Source organism: Mchenga conophoros, linkage group LG3 (genome assembly GCF_057382185.1).
Source record: "Mchenga conophoros isolate Kocher_MC1m ecotype Shallow Benthic linkage group LG3, M_conophoros_male_GT1.1, whole genome shotgun sequence".
Classification (NCBI taxonomy): domain Eukaryota; kingdom Metazoa; phylum Chordata; class Actinopteri; order Cichliformes; family Cichlidae; genus Mchenga; species Mchenga conophoros.
In genome coordinates this window covers 25,706,302-25,728,814 of record NC_140528.1, presented here as the reverse complement: position 1 = coordinate 25,728,814, position 22,513 = coordinate 25,706,302, and the positions used below count along the sequence as shown (strand labels likewise).

The 22,513-nt window shown below is 41.5% G+C and overlaps 1 protein-coding gene across 1 annotated transcript; it reads left to right on the top strand.

Moving 5' to 3' along the window:
* Positions 1 to 4,377: 4,377 nt before the first annotated feature.
* LOC146577864 (uncharacterized) lies at positions 4,378 to 8,142 on the top strand. The gene is made up of 4 exons (XM_085255958.1): positions 4,378 to 4,558; positions 5,401 to 5,598; positions 5,782 to 5,841; positions 6,209 to 8,142. The coding sequence occupies exons 1-4, from the start codon at positions 4,552 to 4,554 to the stop codon at positions 7,639 to 7,641; spliced, it is 1,698 nt and encodes a 565-aa protein (XP_085112084.1). The 5' UTR covers positions 4,378 to 4,551; the 3' UTR covers positions 7,642 to 8,142.
* The last annotated feature ends 14,371 nt before the right edge of the window (positions 8,143 to 22,513 follow it).

Below are 22,513 nucleotides of genomic sequence, written 5' to 3'. Positions count from 1 at the left end.
AGTGCCTTTGGGGAAATTTTGACAGGCACTACAAAAAAGTGACACTATTGTGACACTGGGAGAGAACTATTAAAAATGGAAATTATTTTAATAAAAGGAAGATCAGAAAAGCTTAACACCTAAAGGTGGCTGTACAGGATGTAATGCAGCAGAAACATCACAGAAAAAGGTAAAAATAAAGCACATGCTGCAATGAATAAAGTCCAAACTGGTGTAAATGTGATTAAACCTTAGAAAACACACTTAGAAAAGAGGAATTTACCCATTTTAACATTTATATGTTTGTGTTTATTCATAATAGATTATACTTGCTTGTTTTGGCTTTCTCAAATTAATGATGTAGTAGCAAGGTGAATAAAATCAATATTAACAAGAAAACTTAAAATCTGGCTTAATATTAGACATGAACGTCTTCTATCCTTTAATGTTCACCATGTTTCTGCACAAAACATGTGTCTTACCTGTAACCAGTCATGTGTAGTTATATACTGTACTTTCTACTGTACTTTCACCTGTGGAAACACACGAAAAAGAAAAGAATGCAACATTATATGTTTGCATCATCCACTTCATGCCAGAGCAACATGCTATAATAACATATAGGGGCTCATAGCAAGACCACTGGAACATTTATCTTTTCTGTTCTAGTGTAGAAGGGTAAACCTCACATATGTGTTAAGATATTCATGCTAACGCAGAATTCAGCAACTGAAAATAGTAGTGAAGGGTCCTGAAATACTGACGCACCGACGCATGTATCAAGCTCACAGAGCGATGCCTGTATCGGTGCGTGCGTCGCTTTAAGAAAAAGTCACGTGATCGATACAGCCGCTCTATCAATCATTGCCAACGCGCCAAACTGTGTTTAAAAGGTACCGCATAGTGATGGGATTTCCGGCTCGTTTTAGAGAACTGACTCTTTCGGCTCGGATCACTAAAAAGAACCGGCTCTTTCGGCTCCGAACCGGCTCTTCAGATTGTTTTGTTGCTTTAGTTAATTAATTATCAACAACAATATAAAATTATGCACAAAAGGAACTAGTAATGTAAAAAAACTTGGTTTTCTTTATGTATGTTTATATATAAATACTTATGGGGACCCCTAGAGACGAAACATGTACAAACTCCAAAGCACTTAGAAATTCCAAAGCACATATAGCGTTAACTGAACTTCCAAAACAGAGCTACCTAGATCACTTAAATTACACTAATCGAATGCATATGTCTATTGTTTTTGTATTAAAATATGTGTGTGTATATATATATATATATATATATATATATATATATATTTATTTATTTATTTATTTATTTATTATATATATATTTTTTTATTTCAAATAATTAGAAGAAAAAAAACTTCATTTACCTGTTGCTACCACACACCCAATCCGATTGTTGGTACTTGCTGGCTTGTGTAGCCACTAGGTAACAAAAGCTCAACACGGCCCTTAGCATCCTGGAGCACTTCTGTTGTGTTTTGGAGTTTGTACGTGCTTTGACGTTTGTACGTGCTTTGTCTCTAGGGGCCACTGCATCACTCCACATAAAATGTAATAAATAAATTATAAAATACAAAAACCAACTATTTACATTTAATACATTTCAACTTTTAACTACTTAAATTTTCAGGTTTTTCCTTTTAAACAAATTTAAAGTGAAACAACACAAAACACTGCAAACCACAACACAGTAAAATATAAACTAAAATATGGAAAAAAGGGTGAAAAAAAGAACACCCAGATCTTTAATTAAGGGAAAGGTTGGCATTTAGAAATATTAATATCACACTCAACTGACTGCATTTTATCTTCCCATTGCACTGATGGGTGGACAGTTCTTAGGTGCCTGTGCATGTTGTTTGTGGAGCCAGCTCTATATGATATCCTTTTCTTGTAGACACCCCCCCACGGCTCGCATCGTTCACTTCAAAGATCCGGCTCTAAGAGCCATTTCGTTCGCGACCGACCCATCACTAGCACCGCATCCGCATCTGCCAACGGAATGAGTCGCGACCAAAAAAACCCACAAAATTACTCTGGTAAAGATTAAAAAAAAATTAAAAATACACATCTCTCCATAACAAAATGGAGCCCGAAAGAAAAAGAAATGTTTCTGCTGTGTGGGTTCATTTTGATCTTTTAACTGCAAATAAGGTAATAGTTTGTCTGTCTTTGTTTCAGTGTAATCTATCAGAATAGGAAAAACAGCAATGTGACTTGAAGTGTAAATTATTTATTTCATTTTATGCAGGTTAAATGTCACATCTGTTCTGCGGAGCTTTCTTACACAAACAAAAGCACATCTTCAGTGTTTAGGCATTACAGAGCCAAACATGAAAATAAGACAAACACACCGAGAATGAACACAGGTCGGCCTATATAGACACTGAACAGCTTTATCATCATTTTTTTTATTAATATGTGTTTTATTATTTTTAAATCAAGCATCTAGGAAGACTGCTCTGGACCAGGCAGTCCTGAATTTTATTATAAAGGACTGCCAACCCCTTAGTAATGTGGAGAGTGTTGGAGAGAAAAATTCCAAGATCAGAGGATGCTTTAACGTACTGAGGGAATAGAAAGACATCTTATCCGAACCTTTTCCACCTGGCTTTACAGCTTTTGTGTACCCCAGCTTCATCTGTGCCTGTGAGTTTTCCAAAGCTGGGGAAATGGTGTAAAAAAATAAATGCAATAGACTGAATGCAAAAACATTGGATAAACCTATTTTTCTGAATAGAAATTTATAATAAACTGAGTCAAATGGGTAATATTACATTCACAATACTTTCATTTTAATGTTCACTTAATGTCATTCACAATATGAATTAAAGATGTCTACAATATTTGCAATATAAAAGATATAAAATGATTCCATGGAAAGTACAATACCTTAAAGTGTACAAGTATGACTAGGTTATTGAATCAGTGTCTGTTGTGAGTCTCAAGTAAGTGGCCTGCAATGATATTTAAGGTCCAGCAGGTGTCAGTATGGAGCAAAACAGCAACACTGTGTCGTCAAAGTCACTGTGCATTGGCCGGGAAACTGTCGACACAGTATCGATACAGTTCGGGAAATGTGCTGAAATGCTTCACGAGGCCTCATCTACCCATCACAAGAAAACAGACATTCAGCTGCACTTTTTATTTCCACTCAAACCGAAAACCGCAGCTCTCTCCACCCCAACTTTTCAAACAGCAAGTGAAAGTAAACTCTAGTGATGGGCAGATGAAGCTTCATGAAGCACTGAAGCTTTTCATCCAATTGGTTCATCCCAGCGCAAAGCTTCTTGAAGCTTCATTTGCTCTAGTAGGACATCTACTGGACGTAAAAATATTAGTTGGCATGAATTTGAAGAGTGTGGCCTTTTTGCACACAGCCTGTAAATGTCAACAACAAAAGGAGTGTGTAAAACATCTATATTGTAGTGATGGCAGTATACTGTGTATATTTATACTGGCAGTATGGAAAATGATCATTTACTGTGAGGTGAGGTGTGGTTGGGGTGTGGACAGTAGTTGTGCTTTTGTAACGCTGAGGTATGGACAGCTACACACTGAGGCTTTGAGCCTCAGTCCTGCCCACATTTTATTCTGTAAAAACTACATTTTCACTGCTTTTATGACCTTTTTAGTGGGGAGAACATTGCTAGGATTTAATGATTTAACAAATCTTTTAAATCCTTTGTCCTCCACAATGCTAAATGGCTGTGAGTCCTCAATCACCATGCTGGCCAGGTCTTCATCTATTTGAGATTGTTCTCCTGAGGAAAGACAATAAAGACAAAGCACAAATATAAATATCACACACGTAACTTATAACAGTTGTATAATATCGTTATATCATTTAGTAACATTACTGCATGCTATATTATCATGGCATTTGATGGCTCACCTGGTCTTGCTCCACGATCGGTGTCCCCCTTATTCTCATGCAAAGCTCTGTAGTGCCTAAGCATGGATGAGGTGTTGTTGTTATATCCCAGCTCCCTGGCACATAGCAAACACTTCACCTTGTACAAAAGTAAAGCCGCTTAACATAAATTATATTGCACCATCAGTATTATGAAAATATATCTTCTGTAGAAATTTACATACCTTGTTGGGAGGAATAAGATCAAAATGTTCCCACACAGGGGAGGACATCCTCCTCTTCTTAGCTGGCTCCATTCTCTCCTGACTTTCTGTCCTCACTCTCATAAACCTCCAAACTGTCTCCAAACTCTCACTAACCGCAGCTCTCCATCAAACACCCACATTTTGAAGGAAGTCTGAGGGGTTTATATCTGTCATATCTCGCGGCAAAGTTCGAGCCACTTCATGAACCAGTCACGTGGTACAGCCGGGCAGCGAGGCTTCGGACGTCATCATTTTCATCTTCTCCCATAAATGAGGCAAGCCTCGATACGCGCATCGCGCAAACGCCCCCTCAATTACTCGACACAAGCTTTGAAGCCTCGATACAGAACGTCCCATCACTAGTAAACTCAGAGAATAAACGAAGAAAAGCAACGATCTTCAAGCTCTGGTCTTCTGATTTTCTGCAAGCATGCCTGGTAAGTTATTTTAGCACTAATATCCTGCAGTCAAAACAACCATGTGCATTTTGATAAGTCTAATAAATAATCAAAGGAAACGAAACTTGGTTGGTGCTTTAAGACTATTGCGATGAAATCATACTGACAGAAATGTTGGACCAGACCAAGCAAGTAACCTGCTGGCGCTTTTGATTTTGATACATGACTCATCATTTTAACATGTCAGCCAGAGTTACATACATTTGCCTTAAATACATTTGATTTTAATGACCTTTTGTAGCTTTTTATAACTAAACGAAAACAAAACCAAATTAGCTCTGTTTTTGTCATTTCATCTACAAGGCCGCAGTGAACGCAGGAAAAAAGAAATCAAAACTGAAACCAAAGATAACAAAGCTTCATGACACAACATTGCATTATATTTCAGGAACCTCTAGATGGAGCCAAAACCAAACATTAGTAGAGCAGACATATTTCTCACTGTCTTCAAGACCCATTTTCACCTGCTTTTTACCTCTGTGGAAATTGAAGAGAGTTTATAAATATTAGAGTAATGCATGACATTGAAACGTACAGATATTTAGTCCTGAAAATAAATGTACACATACATAGGCCATCTCATGCATACATTTTCCATGAGTTACAGTTTGGAATAAATTCATAGACAATTGCACAACTGACATAAATGTAGCTCTAGAATGTCTAAAGAGGTAGTTTTCTTGTGAAGTTAGTGTGATAAACATGAGATCATATGAACATGAATGATGGTCAGGTTTTTTTATGTATCTAACAAAATACAGTTTTGATTTTGGAGCTTGTGATCATGGTTTGACAAACAAACTGCAATTTATCTCTTCTAGAACACCCAGGAATCCCGCAGCTCCCCACTGAAGTCAGGGAAAGCTTCTCCAAGGATGCATGGATCAAATTAACAGGCCCTGCAGCTGGACCACTGATGGAAGCTTTATGTCAAAGTGTAGCAGGTTTGCAGGAAAATATGAGCGTTAAAGTGGTAACACCACTGGAAGAAGATGCAGCACAGAAAGACGATGTGACAGGTATCCTGAACGAAACAGATAAACCCAGCATATCTGTGTCATTTTGTCAAATTTATTCTTTGCAAAGCATGACTTTATTCCTCGTATAACTTTAAAAAAAAATTGATTTAAGAAATATGAATAAACCGCTCTATCAAAACAGAATTATCTAATGTGTTATTTTCACTCGTTTTACCTTTTTAGTGCCACCAACAATAATGGTCATGGAAGGAAAAGCAGCTGGGGCTCAAAAGTACATCAAAGGTAACAATTTATTTGAGAACACTTTAGTTTAAATCAGTTGCGTTCTCTGAGGAAAACATAATCACAGACTGCTCCCCTGATCCTGTTTTTTTCTTTTTGGTAAATACATTTGAAGAGAGAGCGTGTGGAAATGTCTATTTCATTCAATCCTTGATTTCTTCCGGTTTTCTTCTTTCCTTTGTCGGTTTACACTGGACACAGTCACATCTTTTCTAGCACAAACCTTTAAACAGTTATTATCTAATGAATGATGGCTGAACAACAGACACACTTATGCGTATTTTTCTTATTTAATCTTTGAGCTTAATATTACAACATATGAGTACTCAAATGCTCCTATTAATTTTCTGTTTTCACTTCTTTCCAGTGGAAAAATTGTACAGGATTGTCCTACTGGGAAACACTGAAGCTGTAAAAAGTAGCCTAGCAAACGCCATATTTGGAGAAGACGTGTTTAGGGTTGACAACACTGAATGTCAAACTGAGTCCAAATCTGTCCATGGAAGAAGGATTACCCTGATCAACACTCCTGATTTACTTTGCACAAATAGATCAGCGGAGGAGCTGAAGCCTGAAATACTGAGGTGTATCACTGAGTGCACTCCAGGGCCTCATGCTTTTCTCATTGTGCTCAAAGTGGAGAAATCCACAGAACAGCAGCAGCAGCAGCAGCAGAAGGCTGTTATTGAGAAAATAAGCCAGTACTTCTCAGAGGAAGTTTTCAAATATGCTGCAGTTGTCTTTACTCAGGATGGCCCAGACTCTGATGAAATGAAGATCAAAGAGTTTATAGATCAGAATAAATATCTGAGTGATCTGGTGAAGAAGTGCAAGAGCCGATACCACATCATTAATAAATACATCCGACAGGGTGACAGCAGCCAGTCCCAGGTTACAGAGCTGCTCAACACAATAGACCAGATAGTTAAACAAAACAAAGGAGTGTGCTACACTAACAAGATATTGCACCAAGGAGGCACCTGCAGTAACAACAGTGTCTCTAAGAATGACATGATCAAACTTACAGGCCCTGCATCAGAATCAGTGGCAAAGGCTTTCTCTGGGTCAGCTGTTGTAGTTTTAACTCCCGGATCAGATGTAGAAGAGGAAATAGAAGAAGACAATAAAAAAGAAGATAAAGAAAAAGAAGAATTAGATGAAGTAGAAGAAGAAGTAGAAGAAGATAATGAGGATGAAGAAACAGAAAAGCAACCTAAAGAAGAAGAATACAAAGAAGAAGAAGAATATAAAAAAGATGAAAAAACAAACAAGCCCCACAGTAAAGAAAGAGGACAATCATCCGGGAGCGGCGGATTTTGGAGCATTCTGGGTGCTGTGTTTGGGTTCTGTTTAGGGTTGGGAACAACCGCATTAGGATTTATACCAGCCACATTAGGATTTATACCAGCCACATTAGGATTTATACCAGCCACATTAGGGTTTATACGAGCCACATTAGGGTCTATACGAGCCACATTAGGGTCTATACGAGCCACATTACGGTGTATATCAAGAGCAGTGATAATAGGAGTTACAGCAATATTAGGAACATGGGCAATGCTAAAAGTAAGAAAATTAGTAAATTGGGCATATGATATTATATGCAGAGTTTTAGCATGGATTAAAAAATTGAATCAACTTTTGCAAGACCTGTGTCAGAATCGAGGAGTGAATCTACTGGTGTTTGTGTTCTACTCCTTGCTTCTTTCATGGCTTTTTCTTAAAGGGCCCTTTGCTGGGACACTCATCTTAACACAGTTTCTGTTTCTTGTCACCATTCTTGCCATCATAGAATTTTAGCACAGTTTATGTGTGTGCCCTTTTTAATTTAGAGAACAGCATCACACACGGCTTAAGAAGAAGCACTTGTTTGCCAAAGCAGTTCACTCTGTGGTGCAGTATTTACTTTTAAGTAAATGGTATTGGATTTAGTATATATTCATTTTGTTTTCTTTTTCCTTTTAAATATACATTAAGAAATTTGCACAGCAATAAGAATCAGATAGGCATAGCATGACAGAAGTTTGCTTTGATACACAACGATTACATCGGAGTAATCAATAATAGCTTTTAATTTGTAAATAACATTACACAAATAACTTGAGCTTATTAATATCATACTCTAATGCATTTCCTGTGTACATACGTGTTTATTTACCAGATCTAAGTGTATCTAACAGAAGCAAAATATAGTCTATCTGCATTACTTGTACCTGCATGATGAATAAAGTTTATGTATCAGAAAATGCTAAAACATCTTGTCATTAGCAAATTCTAAATATATATTCAATAAAACCTCAGATGAACAACATATGACTGAATGTGAGAATCAAGTGCAGACTTTAAGTTTTAATTCAGCTTAGATTTTAAATGTAGCTTTAACTGTTCTGCTGGTGTAGACAATTTTATACACAGAATCTAATTTCCAGATGTTTAAAAGTAAAGTTTTGAGTAATTCCCCCAGTTCTAGATGCAATAACTAATCGAAACAAGGAAGAGGAAAAAAAAAACAGGGTGTGTGAATTATAAAGTCATCAGGAAATATATTGGACAGAAGTCAGAATGTTTGAAATACCTGTGAGCCAGTTTGCATGCTTGCCAACAATTGTGTTTTTTCTTGCTGTGGCAGTTCTAATAATTTGAATAACTATAATTAGGTCCATAATTTGTTGGAAAACAATACTTTTTTGTCTAAGTGCACCACCACAGTTGTTTTTCCAATACACAACTGAAGTGCAGACTTTCCAATTTAATTCAACAGGTTTGAATTTATTGTTATTAACTATTTAGCAATTACACCGTTTCTTAAACACAATGGTCCTTCGCATGGCAACAGCACTGCTGAGCACTGAAACATTATTTTCTATGGCTTTAGCTGTGCAATTATGGTTTCCTACTGCATTGAGCAAAGCAAAGCACAGCACAGCAAAAGCACATTTGCTGGAAAGCAATCACATATTCTGTGGTGTGATATAAATTTGAAACACAGGGAGTGAGTACATATAGTACACATAAAGACCATGCATTGCTGAAAACAATGAGGCAGTGCAGGCAAGAAGCAGCAGCCGGCTCAGTACAAATTTTGGGCCTTTCACTCAACCTAGTGATCAATGCAGCACTTTCTCAGTGAAAAGGCAAACAGTCCAGCAGGAAAACTAACATAATTTTAGATAGAAGGACTGTTTATAAAACTTGGATGAGGCAGCCAGGGGCCAGCTGAAATCTAGAAACCATGGACATCACCAAATGCTGTTCTTTATCTTGTGATGCTTTGTCAGGTCTTTACTGCAAACACCTTCAGTTGCTGCTTGTTCTCCCCTGTACTTAATAACTGAACAACAACCACTCTCCGGGAGTATACAGGAGCAACCGCTTCCAGGTAGAGGAACTACTCAAAACAAGGAAGGAGGAAAACAAAACAGGGTGTGAATTAGATGGCCATCAGGATAGAATGATTGTAATACTTGTGAGCAAGTTTGCATGCTTGCTAACAGGTGCGTTTAAGTAGCTTTTTTGCTGTGGCAGTAGCTGTTCTAATAATTATGAAGCTGCAGCAGAAAAAGCAAAAACAATAACAGCAACAAGTGTAAAGGTATTTGACAAAGCAAGAGCTGTCACGTGATGTCTGGGGCAGCAGTCGTGTGGTGTATTGAGAAAAAGGATCCAAAATGCAGGCACTGGCTGGGGTGCAAGTGACTCTTTATTCACAGGAGTGACAAAGTGGCAAAAACAGGAAGAGCAGAGTGGGGAGTAAACAAACCTAAACCGGGGAAAATTAAGGAACTAACCTGAAACCAAACACACATGCGAGAAGAAGCAAAATGCACATAGAATGTTGGCAGAGAGATGCAGAATGAATACCAGTTAACACAGAGTAAAGCAGACAACACGACGACGAGCACAGGCAGACACCCACTAGAAATACACACAAGGTAATCAGGAAATGGCAAACAGGAGGGGACACAGCTGGAACTAATGGGCATAACGAGAAACAAACCTACAAAGTAAAACAAAAAACTCACAGACTTTTTTACAACACAAACTCGGGGACACGGACAGAGCACAGAGGAAAAACACAGGTAGTAGTGATGGGCAGATGAAGCTTCATGAAGCACTGAAGCTTTTCATCCAATTGGTTCATCCCAGCGCAAAGCTTCTTGAAGCTTCATTTGCTCTAGTAGGACACCTACTGGACGTAAAAATATTAGTTGGCATGAATTTGAAGAGTGTGGCCTTTTGCACACAGCCTGTAAATGTCAACAACAAAAGGAGTGTGTAAAACATGTATATTGTAGTGATGCAGTATACTGTGTATATTTATACTGCCAGTATGGAAAATGATCATTTGGAAATGCTTAAAATGGAAATGATCATTTACTGTGGTTGGGGTGTGGACAGTGGTTGTGCTTTTGTAACGTTAGACAATAAAGACAAAGCACAAATATAAATATCACACACGTAACTTATAACAGTTGTATAATATTGTTATATCATTTAGTAACATTACTGCATGCTATATTATCATTGCATTTGATGGCTCACCTGGTCTTGCTCCACAATCGGTGTCCCCTTATTCTCATGCAAAGCTCTGTAGTGCCTAAGCATGGATGAGGTGTTGTTGTTATATCCCAGCTCCCTGGCACATAGCAAACACTTCACCTTGTACAAAAGTAACGCCGCTTAACATAAATTGTATTGCACCATCAGTATTATGAAAATACATCTTCTGTAGAAATTTACATACCTTGTTGGGAGGAATAAGATCAAAATGTTCCCACACAGGGGAGGACATCCTCCTCTTCTTAGCTGGCTCCATTCTCTCCTGACTTTCTCTCCTCACTCTCATAAACCTCCAAACTGTCTCCAAACTCTCACTAACCGCAACTCTCCATCAAACACCCACATTTTGAATGAAGTCTGAGGGGTTTATATCGCTGTCATAGCTCGCGGCAAAGTTCGAACCACTTCATGAACCAGTCACGTGGTACAGCCGGGCAGCGAGGCTTCAGACGTCATCTTTTTCAGCTCCTCCCATAAATGAAGCAAGCCTCGACACAAGCTTCGAAGCCTCGATACAGAACGTCACATCACTAACAGGTAGGGATGATAAAATACTAAACACCAAAACCAACCCTAAGAATCAATACAAAATCAGAATTAACCCAAAACACAAGAAGAACCCAAAAGGAAACATCTGTAACTAGTAGTTACAGTTACTTTCATACATAAGGGTGCTTCACATGAATGCAGCGCCACTCAGCTCTAAAATACATTATTTTCTATGGCTTGGGCCTTTTTATTTTGTGCCATCCACTCAACCTAGTCATCAACACAACGCATACTGCTTGCTCTGTGAAAGGGCAAAAAGTCTGACTATTAATAATACTGGCAGAAAGTCTAGAAACCACAGGCGCCACTGCAAACACTTTGATTTGCTGCTTGTTCTGGATTGTATTTAATACCTGAACAATAATCACTCTCCATGAGTAAACAGGAGTAGCTCATCAAAACAAGGAAGAAGGAAAAAACAAAATGCAAAAGAAGTATTATAGTCAGCTGGGAAAATACCAAAGATACAGTGGGGCAAAAAAGTATTTAGTCAGCCACCGATTGTGCAAGTTCCCCCACTTAAAATGATGACAGAGGTCAGTAATTTGCACCAGAGGTACACTTCAACTGTGAGAGACAGAATGTGAAAAAAAAATCCATGAATTCACATGGTAGGATTTGTAAAGAATTTATTCGTAAATCAGGGTGGCAAATAAGTATTTGGTCAATAACAAAAATACAACTCAATACTTTGTAACATAACCTTTGTTGGCAATAACAGAGGTCAAACGTTTACTATAGGTCTTTTTTTTTTTTAAACTTTTTATTTTATTTATTTGAACAACTCACCTGTCCATTACGCATACAGTTTCTTCAGAATAACAGAATACAAAGAGAGTCACAAACTCAAGACAGTGAAATTAGAAAGAAAAAGAAACAAACAAATATATATATATGTATAAAAAATAAGATAAAGTAAAACAAAAGAAAAAAAAAAAGGAAACATGCCTGTGGTGTCAAACATTTCCATCGTTCATTTCACTTTTTTTTTTTTTTGTATGCTCATCTTCATTCAGTTCAGTCTTTTTTTCCCTTCCGTTGTACGTCAACCATTTTCCCCAGTCCTTCAAAAAGCGTTCTTCCTTTAATTTCAGTTTATATGTAAGGTTCTCCATCTCCATAATGTCCTCCACAATTGCTACCCACTGCTGCTTTCCTGGTGTTTCTGTCTTAAGCCAGTTTTTGGTGATGGCCTTCTTTGCTGCCAAAAGGAGAATCTTAGCCAGGTAACGATCCTTTACATCTACAGTACCTTCCAAGTACCCTAGATACAAAATAAGGCAGGTTCTAGGAATAATATAACCTAATATATCACAGAGAGCCGAGTGAATTTTAACCCAGAAAGTGTGAATTGTTCGGCATTTCCAGAAAATGTGTGTATGGTCTGGTTCATCCCATCCACACAGCCTCCAACATTGTTGTTGTGTATTGATTTGTTTATTTTTAATCTTAGGTGTAATAAAATAGCAAATTTGATTTTTCCAGATGAATTCTCTCCACCTCAATGAGTGAGTTGTATTCTTATGTTCTTTCCATGTTTCATACCACACCCTCTCAGTGATTTCTTCACTCAGCTCTCTTTCCCATTTTACTTTAACATATACAGTTGATTCCTGTCTTGATTCCATCAAACATTTGTATAGGGTAGACACTGTTTTTGGAATAACACTTTTATATGCCAGTATAATTATACTATAGGTCTTTACCAGGTTTGCACACACAGTAGCTGGTATTTTGGCCCATTCCTCCATGCAAATCTTCTCGAGAGCAGTGATGTTTTGGGGCTGTCGCCGAGCAACACGGACTTTCAACTCCCGCCACAGATTTTCTATGGGGTTGAGGTCTGGAGACTGGCTAGGCCACTCCAGGACTTTCAAATGCTTCTTACGGAGCCACTCCTTTGTTGCCCGGGCGGTGTGTTTTGGATCATTGTCATGTTGGAAGACCCAGCCGCGTTTCATCTTCAAAGTTCTCACTGATGGAAGGAGGTTTTGGCTCAAAATCTCACGATACATGGCCCCATTCATTCTGTCCTTAACACGGATCAGTCGTCCTGTCCCCTTGGCAGAAAAACAGCCCCATAGCATGATGTTTCCACCCCCATGCTTCACAGTAGGTATGGTGTCCTTGGGATGCAACTCAGTATTCTTCTTCCTCCAAACACGACGAGTTGAGTTTATACCAAAAAGTTCTACTTTGGTTTCATCTGACCACATGACATTCTCCCAATCCTCTGCTGTATCATCCATGTGCTCTCTGGCAAACTTCAGACGGGCCTGGACATGCACTGGCTTCAGCAGCGGAACACGTCTGGCACTGCGGGATTTGATTCCCTGCCGTTGTAGTGTGTTACTGATGGTGACCTTTGTTACTTTGGTCCCAGCTCTCTGCAGGTCATTCACCAGGTCCCCCCGTGTGGTTCTGGGATCTTTGCTCACCGTTCTCATGATCATTTTGACCCCACGGGATGAGATCTTGCGTGGAGCCCCAGATCGAGGGAGATTATCAGTGGTCTTGTATGTCTTCCATTTTCTGATGATTGCTCCCACAGTTGATTTTTTCACACCAAGCTGCTTGCCTATTGTAGATTCACTCTTCCCAGTCTGGTGCAGGCCTACAATACTTTTCCTGGTGTCCTTCGAAAGCTCTTTGGTCTTGGCCATGGTGGAGTTTGGAGTCTGACTGTTTGAGGCTGTGGACAGGTGTCTTTTATACAGATGATGAGTTCAAACAGGTGCCATTCATACAGGTAACGAGTGGGGGACAGAAAAGCTTCTTACAGAAGACGTTACAGGTCTGTGAGAGCCAGAGATTTTCCTTGTTTGAGGTGACCAAATACTTATTTTCCACCCTAATTTACGAATAAATTCTTTACAAATCCTACCATGTGGATTCATGGATTTTTTTTCACATTCTGTCTCTCACAGTTGAAGTGTACCTCTGGTGCAAATTACTGACCTCTGTCATCATTTTAGGTGGGGGAACTTGCACAATCGGTGGCTGACTAAATACTTTTTTGCCCCACTGTATCTCAGCTCTGTTACTCGGAATGTTATTACATTCAATTATTGTCGGCAGCGTGACTGATGTAGTGGAGTCACTAGATGGAGCCACAAAGCCTGTAGCTCTTCTACCCATCATTTCTGTTGTTCCCGCACATGTACGAAGTGTGAATGGAGACTCTGACCCCTCTATGCCATAAACATCAAAAAACTCTGACCTGGCAAGTGACCGATTAGAATTAGAATAGAATAGAATAGAATTCAACTTTATTGTCATTGCACATGCACAGGTACAGGGCAACGAAATGCAGTTTGCATCCATCCAGAAGTGCTTTAGTGATATAGATATATTACAATATATATTAGCAATAATATAGATATGTGAGTATATTACAGAAATGGGTCTATTATGGTATGTTATAATGTACACGGTATGAAGTATGTTGTGAATATTCTATAACTATAAGTATGTACAGGCTGTAGTGAGTACAAGCTATGTACAGGATATGAACAGGATATAAATATGAAAAACTATACAGAATATGAAATAAATAATTTTACAGAATCTGGGATATACAGCTATACAGAAATGGGAACTATGCAAGTTGTAAACAGTTGTAGGATTAAAGATTATCGAATGTACAGAATGATTATTTACACAGAGCTATACAGTAGTGCAGTTAAGATAAGTGAGGGTGTAGATAGTTTCTACAGAGGCTATATAAAGTGCTAGTGGTTGTGAGTGGTGGTTCAGTCCATGTTATTATTGTGTTTGAGGATCATCGAGCACGACATAAGCCTTTGTCACTCGCTCTGGCTGTGCTTTTGGGAAAACCTTTACCAAGCAGATCTTAGAACAGGATCTTCCTCTCTGAGCCTCTCCAAATACTTCGGTACAAGTCGATGTTATAGCAGACTGAGTTGTCTCTTCTGTGCCCTCCCTGCCATGACCAAGAGAGTTGCAGGAGGTGGTCCTGGATGAAGGGCAGAGATATGATTCCTGCTTTCACATTCTATACACTTGATTGTTGTGTTACAGTTCTTGGCCATGTGACTAGTGGAAGAACAGCATCTAAAACGGATACCATTGTTTTTGAGGAAGGTCTTACGCTCCTCAATGGGTTTATTGTGAAACCCTCTGCAGCGCTTGAGGGGACGTAGCTTTTTATGAATAGGACACTGCCTTTCCACATCACAGGTTTGCTCTCTCACGCTGTCTTGGCCAGCTTTCTCCTGTGATATTTCCGTCTTGTGAGCAGAGACCAAACCCTTATAGGGCTTCCTCACTGTAGTATCTGATCTAAAGTGGTCTGTTGTAGATGCTAAGAGCCTGAAGCCTGGGTCATTGCGGGCTTGTGCCTCTCTGCAGACAAAGTCACAGAGAAAGGAAAATGGCAGAAAAATGACACTATGGTCAACTTTATACTTAAAACCCTGAGAGAGCCACTTTTCCTGGATATTGTGTGGTAACTTGTCCACAATTGGAGCGACACCACGTGCAGTGTCAAGATAGCTTAGCCCTGGGAGATAACCCTCTGTTTTGCTGCCTCAACCTCATGCAGCAGGTCACTAACCTCTCTCAGCTTCACAGGATCCTTGCTACTGACCTTTGGGAAGTTTGTAAGCCTGTCGAACAGTGTTTTTTCAATTATCTCTGGAGAGCCAAAACATTCCTCCAAGCGCTCCCAGGCTTTGTCCAGTCCAACTTCAGGACGACAGACATGCACTGTCTTTATTCTTTTCACATGCCGTGCTGAGTCGTGCCCCAGCCACTTAATAAGGAGATCCAACTCTTCACTGGGGCTGAGTTTTAGTCCACTGATTGCATTCAGAAAGGAGGATTTCCACGCCCAGTAATTTTCAGGGCAGTCATCAAACTTTGTGAGACCAGCATTAATAAGATCCCCTCCGTGCCAAGTACCTTGCTATATCACCCACCTGAGCGCTGCCATCTGGTAGGAGTTGTGGTGTAACTCGATCAGGCGACCTTTCCCTTGTGCTCTCTGGTGGGTGCGGTGTTGAGTGGGGGTAAATACCATACTTTGGTTCCTGAGATAGACCTGATGTTGGAATGGCTTTGTTTCTCATTTTGAACCAGTGAGATTCAACATATGGAGTACCAAAGCTTTGCCTGGGTGGAATCGTGGGCTTCAGCTCATGAACAGTTGACTCTCTATGCTCTGCCTCTGGTTTAGCGCTCTCAGTTGGCTGTAGATGCTGGTCCACATACTGGCGTGTCCTTTCAGCAGTCTCTTCAAAGGCTGGTTTCCTTTCAGTTTTGACAGACTCCTCTGCTGCAACCTCAAGGATGCTGGCTTCAGCCATAGCTGCTGCTACCTCCTTTTCATACTGTAAAGTGTTCAATTTGGCTTCTATGCAAGCCTTTTCAATCATCATTTCTGACTCTATTTTGGCATAATCAGCTCGTGCGCGGCTGCCTCCAGTTTAGTACGAGCTGCAGCCTCCAGTTTAGTACGAGCTACAGCAGCGGCTCGACTGGCTGATGATCCACTAGATGCTATAGAGGCCACTGACCTGGTCTCTAGAGCCGACAGCTGCGTTATTTCTTTTGTGGCTTGTATGTCCTCCATCCCACAATGCTGCTGTGTGGTGAGAGTAAGCAGTAGTAGAGATGAGACGTGCTGGCAGACGAGGTTGCTGTCTTTGATTATCTCTGCCCGCTGAGAAGCTGCTTTTTTACTGTTCTGTCCTTATTGTGTATCCCTTTGCCCAACTTGACAGACAGCTAACGGTTTCAATGAACATTGGAGGCGGAAGTAAGTTTAAGGCTTTTTACTTCGTCAGTAGTTCAATGATTGACATCCTTTTCTTCCCGTAAAACTAAAAACAAACACAAAGTAAATGTCACAAGATGTCTTTTCCTTTTTACTCACACTTCTAGGATATGAACTATACTGTTATATAGTATGTGTAATCAACAGCGACTCAGTATCGATCACAATACAACTTAGCGAGTTTAGCTTCCTCAAAGATAAACATAACAGATGAAATAACTGGTTTCTAAACAAATCTCTGTAATAGAAATGCACCAAATAAACTTGTAAACATGTTGTACATTAATACTCACAAGCAATAACTCTCCAAGGCAGAAACGTTTTAAAGAGCAACAACATATTCTGCAGGCTAACAAGCAACCAGCTTCCTGTTTCCTCTACTCACAGGAACACAGAAACACCCCACCAAAATAAAAGCTGGTGAGTAACAAAACACCACACAAGGGTTAAGCCTTAGAGTGGGTGTCTCTTTAGAGATGGTCCTAGTGTTATTGACACATTATTATTCATATGAGTCATCACATAGGCCATAGTGGCGAACCTCTGTAAGACATGGCCCTAAATACACAATAAATACATAATACATAAAATTTTTTGAGTAATTGGCAAATAAAATGATGGAGTGTGCTACACTAACAAGATGTTGTGGTGGATTTTGGTTGTCAAAATATATATATATATAAAAAAAAACACCCAGCACGCCCCTGCGGGCGGTTTATCCTTCAAGCTCGGGTCCTCTACCAGAGGCCTGGGAGCTTGAGGGTCCTGCGCAGTATCTTAGCTGTTCCCAGGACTGCGCTCTTCTGGACAGAGATCTCCGATGTTATTCCCGGGATCTGCTGGAGCCACTCGCCTAGCTTGGGAGTCACCGCACCTAGTGCTCCGATTACCACGGGGACCACCATTACCTTCACCCTCCACATCCTCTCGAGCTCTTCTCTGAGCCCTTGGTATTTCTCCAGCTTCTTGTGTTCCTTCTTCCTGATATTGCTGTCATTCGGAACCGCTACATCGATCACTACGGCCATCTTCTTCTGTTTGTCTACCACCACTATGTCCGGTTGGTTAGCCACCACCATTTTGTCCGTCTGTATCTGGAAGTCCCACAGGATCTTAGCTCGGTCATTCTCCACCACCCTTGGGGGCATCTCCCATTTTGACCTCGGGACTTCCAGGTTATACTCGGCACAGATGTTCCTGTACACTATGCCGGCCACTTGGTTATGGCGTTCCATGTATGCCTTGCCTGCTAGCATCTTGCACCCTGCTGTTATGTGCTGGATTGTCTCTGGGGCATCTTTACACAGCCTGCACCTGGGGTCTTGCCTGGTGTGATAGACCCCAGCCTCTATGGATCTTGTACTCAGAGCTTGTTCTTGTGCTGCCATGATTAGTGCCTCTGTGCTGTCTTTCAGTCCAGCTTTGTCCAGCCACTGGTAGGATTTCTGGATATCAGTCACCTCCTCTATCTGCCGGTGGTACATACCGTGCAGGGGCCTGTCCTTCCATGATGGTTCCTCGTCTCCCTCCTCTTTCTTGGGTTTCTGCTGCCTGAGGTATTCACTGAGCACTCGGTCAGTTGGGGCCATCTTCCCAATGTATTCTTGGATGTTCGTTGTCTCATCCTGGACTGTGGTGCTGACATTCACCAGTCCCCGGCCCCCTTCCTTCCGCTTAGCGTACAGCCTCAGGGTGCTGGACTTGGGGTGAAACCCTCCATGCATGGTAAGGAGCTTTCTTGTCTTTATGTCAGTGGCTTCTATCTCCTCCTTTGGCCAGCCTATTACCCCAGCAGGGTACCTGATCACGGGCAGAGCGTACGTATTGATGGCCCGGATCTTGTTCTTACCATTCAGCTGACTCCTCAGGACTTGCCTGACCCTCTGCAGGTACTTGGTGGTTGCAGCCTTTCTAGCGGCCTCTTCATGGTTCCCATTTGCCTGCGGGATCCCCAGGTACTTGTAACTGTCCTCTATGTCTGCAATGTTGCCTTCTGGTAGTTCAATCCCCTCAGTTCTGACTACCTTCCCTCTCTTTGTTACCATCCGACTACACTTCTCCAGTCCAAACGACATTCCAATGTCATTGCTGTATAGCCTGGTAGTGTGGATCAGTGAATCGATGTCTCGTTCACTCTTGGCATACAGCTTGATGTCATCCATGTACAGGAGGTGGCTGACAACTGCTCCGTTCCGTAGTCGGTATCCGTAGCCAGTCTTCTTAATGATCTCACTGAGGGGGTTCAGGCCTATGCAGAACAGCAGTGGGGACAGAGCATCGACAGGCCAACCTTTCCCGTGGCATCAGAGAGGCTAAGAGACAGTACTCCAGGAAAATATCTCATCACTTCAAAGACAGCAGAGACTCACGGAGCCTGTGGCGGGGCATTCAGACCATCACAGATTACAAGCCCCCACCACAGACTTGTGACAGTACTATCCCCCTGCTGAACGAGCTGAACACTTTCTTTGCTCGCTTTGAAGTCCGAAACAGCACCACTGCACAGAAGACCCCACCCCCTCCTGGTGACCAGGTGATGACTCTGTCACCGGACAGCGTGAGGAGATCCCTCAGCAGGATCAATGCACATAAAGCTCCGGGTCCTGACAACATTCCTGGTCGTGCACTGAGAGACTGTGCAGTGGAACTCACTGATGTCTTCACAGACATCTTCAACATATCACTCATCCAGGCTGTCGTCCCCACATGTTTTAAAGCCACCACAATCATTCCGGTTCCAAAAAAGTCATCTCCCTCCTGCTTTAATGACTACCGTCCTGTTGCACTTACTCCCATCCTGATGAAGTGCTTCGAACGACTAGTCATGCAACACATCAAGACTGTCCTGCCCCCCTCCCTGGATCCCTTCCAGTTTGCCTATTGGCCCAACCGCTCAACCGATGATGCCATCTCCACTGCACTCCACTCGGCACTCACACACCTGGACAAAAATGACTCATATGTTCGAATGCTGTTCATAGATTTCAGTTCAGCATTCAACACCATAATCCCCCAACAGCTCATTCAAAAACTGGTCCAGCTGGGGCTCAACACCTCACTGTGCAACTGGCTGTTGGATTTCCTCACCGGAAGACCTCAAGCAGAACGGGTTGGCAGTAATACATCCAGCACCATCATTTTAAACACGGGGGCCCCGCAGGGATGTGTGCTGAGCCCCCTCCTCTTCACTCTGCTGACCCATGACTGCACCCCATCATACAGCTCCAACCTCTTCATCAAGTTTGCGGACGACACAACGGTGGTGGGTCTCATTAGCAACAGGGATGAGACCGACTACAGAAGTGAGGTGAGACGCCTGGCCACGTGGTGTGCTGACAACAATCTCTCTCTGAATGTGGAGAAGACGAAGGAGATTGTTGTGGACTTCAGGAGAATGCACACCCAACATGCTCCTCTGACCATTGACGGAGCGTCTGTGGAGAGAGTGAGCAGCACCAAGTTCTTGGGTGTGCACATCACAGAGGATCTCTCCTGGACGTACAACACCACAGCACTGGCCAAGAAATCACAGCAGCGTCTCTTCTTTCTCCGCAAACTAAGAAGAGCAGGAGCACCAGCCCCCATCATGTACACTTTCTACAGAGGCACCATCGAGAGCATCCTGTCGAGCTGCATCACTGTGTGGTTTGGAGCCTGCAATGCGTCCTGTCATAGAACCCTCCAACGCATAGTGAGAGCTGCAGAGAGGATCATTGGTGTCTCTCTCCCCTCCCTCCAGGACATTTACAGCACCCGTCTCACTAAAAAAGCCCTTTGCATAGCGGCTGATCCCACACACCCAATGCAAAGCTTCTTCAAGCTGCTGCCGTCGGGGAGGAGACTGCGGAGTCTCCAGGCCAGGACCAGCAGGCTGAAGGACAGCTTCATCCATCAGGCTGTCAGGAAGCTTAACTCCCTCCCGATTCTGCCCCCTCTCCCCTCTCTCCTCCACGGTCTCACTGAACTCTGTCACACACACACAAACACACACACTCTCTGACTCACTCACTGGCCTGCACCAGTTACCAGTCACTTTGTGGAGCATTGGACTGCCATTACCTCATAAGACTTTGTTGTTACACTTTCTCTTACCATACATTACCAAATCTCCATTTGCACTATTTGCCTATTTGCACTACTCTGCCTGGTTTACACTCAATGTCACTTACCCATTATATTGTATATTATATAGCTTTCTTGTTATATGTAAAATTGTATTTATTTAAATTTTTACTTTTTAATTATTTTACTTGCATTTTTTAATCACTTTTATATTTAAATATATTTAAATGTTCATTTGCTATTTATCTAGGGAGTGAAGAGTAACGCAATTTCTATTCTCCGTATGTCCTGTACATGTGGCAGAATCGACAAATAAAGTTGACTTTGACTTTGACTTTGACTTTGATCTCCTTGGTAGATCCCGCACTTGATGGTGACTTGTGCTATGGGCTTGGAGTTGGCCTCTAGTGTTGTACGCCACATCCCCATTGAGTTCCTGATGAAGGCTCTTAGGGTCCCATTGATCTTGTACAATTCTAGGCATTCCAGTATCCAGCTGTGGGGCATTGAGTCATAGGCCTTCTTGTAATCAATCCAGGCAGTGCACAGGTTGGTCAGTCTGGTCTTGCAGTCTCGGCTGATTGTTCTGTCTACCAGTAGCTGGTGTTTTGCGCCTCTGGTATTCTTGCCAATCCCTTTCTGTGTCCCGCTCATGTATTGACCCATGTGCCTGTTCATCTTAGCCGATATGATGCCTGACAGGAGCTTCCATGTAGTACTGAGGCAGGTTATTGGTCGGTAGTTGGAGGGGACCGGTCCCTTCTTGGGGTCCTTGGGGATCAGGACCGTCCGACCTTCGGTTAGCCATTCCGGGTGTCTCTCGTTAACTAGCAGCTGGTTCATTTGTGCTGCCAGACGCTCGTGGAGTGCAGTCAGCTTCTTCAGCCAGTAGGCGTGAACCATGTCGGGCCCTGGTGCTGTCCAACTCTTCATACTGGAGACCCTTTCTTGGATATCTGCCACTGTGATGGTTACTGGACCCTGTTCAGGGAGGTCGCTGTGGTCTGCCCTCAGATCCACTAGCCACTGAGCATTGCCGTTATGGGTTGCGTCCTTCTCCCATATGCTCTTCCAGTATTGCTCCGTCTCCAGCCTTGGTGGTGCTGTTCTCTTATTATTGTTCCCTTGCCACTGAGAGTACACCTTTGCTGGTTCTGTGGAGAACAGCTGGTTTATTCTCCTGCCTTCTATCTCTCTGGTGTACCTCCTCAAGCGGCTGGCCAAGGCTGTGAGTCTTTGCTTGGCAGTTTCCAAGGCCTCAGGTATGGACAGCTTGCTGTATTTCTTTTTTTTTTTTTTTTTTTTTTTTTTCTGGAAGTGGAAGCTTGTTGTACCTATATCTATAGATATCTATAGATATAGATAGATATCTATCGATATCTATCTATATCGATAGATATCTATCTATAGATATCTATATATATAATAAAAATAGATATAGATATAGATATATATACATATATGTATATATCGACTTCATACCTGCCAAATTACAAAGTCTGTTTTGTAAATTTTCAATCAATAAATGATTGAGTTGACCGTGATGACCGTAGATGTAATTTTGGATGGATTGTTAACACAACCCCACTCTACACCACTATTCTATCCTAGTTTTAATAGTTAGAAAACATGTTGTAGTTAAATATCATTTAAAAAATATTGTAACTTTAGGTTCAAGGCCAAGTCTAAGTTTCTGTAAGGTAC